The following is a 4328-nucleotide window of genomic DNA, read 5'->3' as shown; positions in this document are numbered from 1 at the left end:
TATATTGTAAGCTTATAAGTTCCTCATCCAACTTTATTCATGTGCGTGTCAAACAAACTAGGTTGCATAGAGCATCTATTAATGTGATCTAGATCATATAAGGTGAATACTTGTCGTGTGAGTAACACCTGACACCTTTCCACATGTAACCAATAAGGCGACAAACACAATTTGTCGGGGGCTCGAGGCTATGACAAGGGGTATCGATGTCTGTACACAAATTTTATTTAAAATAAATACATTATAAGCCTGAATTGTGATGCTATTGGATGGAGTGGCGGTAGGGTTTGTTAACTTTGTTCGATTCAAGTGGCATCCCATAGTGTAACACTCGTAGATGACGGGCACAGAGGATCCCCGGCTTGACCAGGTACGGAGAAAGGGATTGTTGGCTCTGCTGACGCGTAAGCCAGGATGGCAATTATTGGTTGGGTTCGGGAGCCCCATAGTCACATCACAAAATGCCATTACCACCGCAAAAGATACTTATTATTTTCAGCACAAACAAAAATCAACCATGTTTTCCATCTTAAATAAAATCTACAAAAAGGACATCCAAAAGATCCAGTAGTCCCAAGGAGCGAATTTCATACTATCTTTTTGCTGGAAAGGGTCCAAAAGCTCAGAAGTACAAAGAAATCTTCATCTCTTTTGCATGGAGAGGATCCAAAGTTCATAAAAGAAAATCTTCATCTTTTTTGCATGGGAAGAAAGAAAGCGTCCAAAAGCTTGAGTTCCCCCCAAGAGCGATCGCGTCAGCGCGCACGTACCCGGCCGTACTAGACTTCTCAGAGGCCGCCGAAAGGGTCCAAGGCTGTACAGCTTGGAGATGCCATGTGCTGCCAGTACAGTTTTGGATACTGAGTCACAAGTCACAGGTACTACCAAGGAGGCCAAAACTGTAGTAAATGCAGACGGCAGACCGTGTATTGTACTGTATAATACTGTATGCGTACGCAGGCAGTGAGCATTGCGAGTTTTGTCCACTCTGAAGACATTCAGAGACATATTGGAACTTGTTGCAGGTTGATGAAAGAGAGAGGAATGGGGAGTTGCTGGCAAGGCAACTAGGCAAGAACACATATTATCTTGGCATCTGAAGCATATAAAATGTTTCAAGGGGTGGAACATACACGATCAGGAACCGCAAGATCTGACTGGAGAAGTACCAAAACTCTTATATATCTATCTAACGCCGCTCGACTACATGGACCTGGGCAGAGCAAATGAACTTCATTTCTCCGACGATTACAACAAAATGACCGGCATTGGTGCAACAGTTTTAGGCCATGGGAATCAGTCAGTTGTCGAGCTCCATGGCTTGTGCGGCCTTGGCTTTTCCCAGTGCTGAGAGCTTTGTCTTCACCTTCTTCTTGCCGACCTTGAAGCTGCTGCCCTTCTTCTTCTTATCGCTTCCATCAATCTGAATTGGCAGAGAAACAGACTAGCATTAGCACAGATGTAGTAGCAAGCTAGGTTGTTCAGATAAAAATTCAAGCAAATGCTACAACCAAGGTTTACGAGTCAAAGAGTCGTTCTGAGGGACTCGTAGACTGGTCGACGCTAAAGTGTAGTCGGCCCTGGAGTTGCAACTCATAGTCTATAGACTAGTCTTGACTAGTCCTTCGACTCATAATGTTTGGCTACGACAGCGAACAACAGAGGATTGCAGTTTGAAGTGCCAATGCGCAAAAACAAAAATAAGTGCCATGGTGCATACATAGAGGCAGCTAACTAGCTCAAGAACAGCACAGGTGCTGCAGAAAGGCCAGGTTGTATTAATCAGGGAAATCCCCAGAGATGGTTTGGGGTAGGCAATTCAAGGAAAATGCATGGTTTGGGGGAAATGAGATAATCTGGAGACCATTCCCAGAAAAGCATCTGCACTAATCATTTCAGACCTCTCAGTCAGGTCACACTTCTAGTTGGAAAGAGAGAGTACGCAAATTACTCCAAGTGAATTGATCAGTAACGTTTCCAAGTGAATTAATCCTTATGAATATACCCTGTTCTAAACACAGGCTGATCACATCAGTAATCTAGGCCAAACAAATGGTGTTCCTTCTTAAACAAAGCCAAAGAGTGTGAACTCTAACAGAGTCCAACAGTCATCCTCTCACTAAGAATAAAAAGGTCCATCTTTTCTATGAATCGAGCCAAATTGGTGAATTTCCCAGCAGACAAGTACAGACCCCAACAAGGTTGCAACCTCACATAGCCTATGAACATCACTAATCAGAGCTCCATGTACCAAAAGACCACATGATACGCTCATCTAACACACGGAGGCACCCAGTAGAGTGCAGCACCAGCCAGGAAGCTGATTTCACTAACGAGTGGCCTAGCAGCGCATCCAAATCTGATTAACAGCAACAAAGGGGAGGCAGGGGCAGCTCATACCTTCATCTTGGACTTCTTGGCCTGCAGCTTCTTGGCCTGCTCCTCCTTGGCCTTCTTCTCCCCTGTAGACACACACACACAGCACGCGCGATCAATTCAAAACCGAAACAAATCAAATCAGGCCCTTCCTCTCGACCGCTACGGATCCATGGAGGAAGAAAGCGACAGGGGAGAGGATGGAGAGGGAGAGAGGGAGAGGGTGAGCGGTGGCGGTACTCTGGAGGTCGAACTCGTGCTGCTTCTTCCGCTTGGACAGGCTGTTCTTCTTCGACATCGTCTGAGTCGCTTCGCCGCCGGCCGCCGGAAGACAGAGGCAGAGGCAAACCCTAGCCGAGCCAAGAAAGGATTTTTCTTCCTCCTCGTCTCCCCACCTTCCCGCAATAAGCGCCGCGTCGGCCACAGCGAGGTGTACTGGGCCGGGCCCTGCTCTGCGTGTTTTGCGTTTGCTACAGAAGTTTTCTTTTTTTACATTTGTTCCTTTTTGTTTTTCATTGGTTTTCCTTCTTCTTTATTTCTCATTATTTTGTTTACTTTTTTCATCCCAGGATTTTATCATTTTTTTTATATTTCCCATGTGTTTATTTTCCTATTTTTTTACTTTTTAATTTTCCATGGCTAATGAGCATGGAACATTGTTGATTACAAAGTTGTTCTATCCAGCAAAATGGAACTATGGTAAGAATAGTTGTTGATGTTTACTTGTAAATAAATAAATCTCTAGAAAATTTCATTCTTCGTCAAAAGCTGATCCACATGGTCCCAAAGAAGAATGTTCATGACATTAGGTTTTATGAGATAAATATTGTTTTATGAATTGTAAAACAATTTTTTAATGCATAAGCATTATTCTAAGACAACGTTAAAACAAATCTTATGAGCCACATGGACATGTTTACTGAGGTGCCGGAATAACTAATTGCGAAATATGTGAGTAAGTTTCGTGATTGCAAATAAAAATTGAATAACTATATGAAAAAATATCCTTTGAAAATATTTTTATTATAAAAAACATATATTTCATGAAATTCCAAATATTTATAGATTAAACTTATGTTTTTTAATAATTAATGTTGTGCTTTCAAATTTTCAGAATACAAATCAATCTCACTTTATTTTATTCTTATATAAGATGCATCAGACGATTAACGGAGATATATGATCGGCGTCATTTTAGTACGAGTCTGCCAGTCTTTCTAGCGGTAAATCTGTTTTTGCTGATGCATTAGTGGAGTGGCAACATCTTTCAAACTATGAAAATTATGATACACTATGGACAATACTCATTAATTTGTAAAAGATTTCAGATGTGCGATCTCACACACATTTTGCCCCAAGTCGTGTATGATATCCTACTCGAATTAATATAAACAATGTTCACATGTTTATATCAAACTTTTATATTTCATAACAACTCGACTTTCCATTAAATTGTTTATTTTGTTGATACACCTATTATACAGCCATTTGTTGAGAAACTATAATGTGTGCATGCTTTTTGAGGGTTATCTTTGAGAAACGAAATTTATATCGTAATAATATGCAGTACATTACACAAGATTTCTAGTTGTACTACTTACTAGATATAACTATCACATATGTATTAAGATATGTTCTCGCATCCTAAATTAAAACTTCGTTTTGTCACAATACTTTTACTTTTATATAATTTGGGATGTTCATAACTATATTGTTCTTGTGATGCATTGTTACACCCTAAACTTATGTAAACCAATAGTATCACATTACTGTCCCTTTAATGTATTATAATGGGTTTATATGTGCAATTAAATATCTGTAAATTTTAGTGGAGTTCTTTAGAGGATATGTCCGACGAATAATTTGGTAGATACTTCTGGAGTATAAGGTGTGTTTGGTTCATAGCCCTACATTTCCCAGTTTTGCCACATGTATATGCGGCAAACGTTTGT

The 4328-nt window shown here is 40.4% G+C and overlaps 1 protein-coding gene across 1 annotated transcript; it reads right to left on the bottom strand.

Moving 5' to 3' along the window:
• Positions 1–1068: 1068 nt before the first annotated feature.
• On the bottom strand, positions 1069–2789 carry LOC123131401 (uncharacterized). The gene is made up of 3 exons (XM_044551088.1): positions 2617–2789; positions 2401–2462; positions 1069–1423 (listed from the first exon to the last, which is right to left on the bottom strand). Exons 1-3 carry the CDS (start codon positions 2672–2674, stop codon positions 1301–1303), a joined length of 243 nt encoding a protein of 80 aa, XP_044407023.1. The 5' UTR covers positions 2675–2789; the 3' UTR covers positions 1069–1300.
• Positions 2790–4328: the final 1539 nt, after the last annotated feature.

The sequence above is a fragment of the Triticum aestivum genome, chromosome 6A, assembly GCF_018294505.1.
Source record: "Triticum aestivum cultivar Chinese Spring chromosome 6A, IWGSC CS RefSeq v2.1, whole genome shotgun sequence".
NCBI classification, from domain to species: Eukaryota; Viridiplantae; Streptophyta; class Magnoliopsida; order Poales; family Poaceae; genus Triticum; species Triticum aestivum.
Note: the sequence above shows the minus strand (reverse complement) of the source record. Positions and strands in the feature narration are given on the sequence as shown.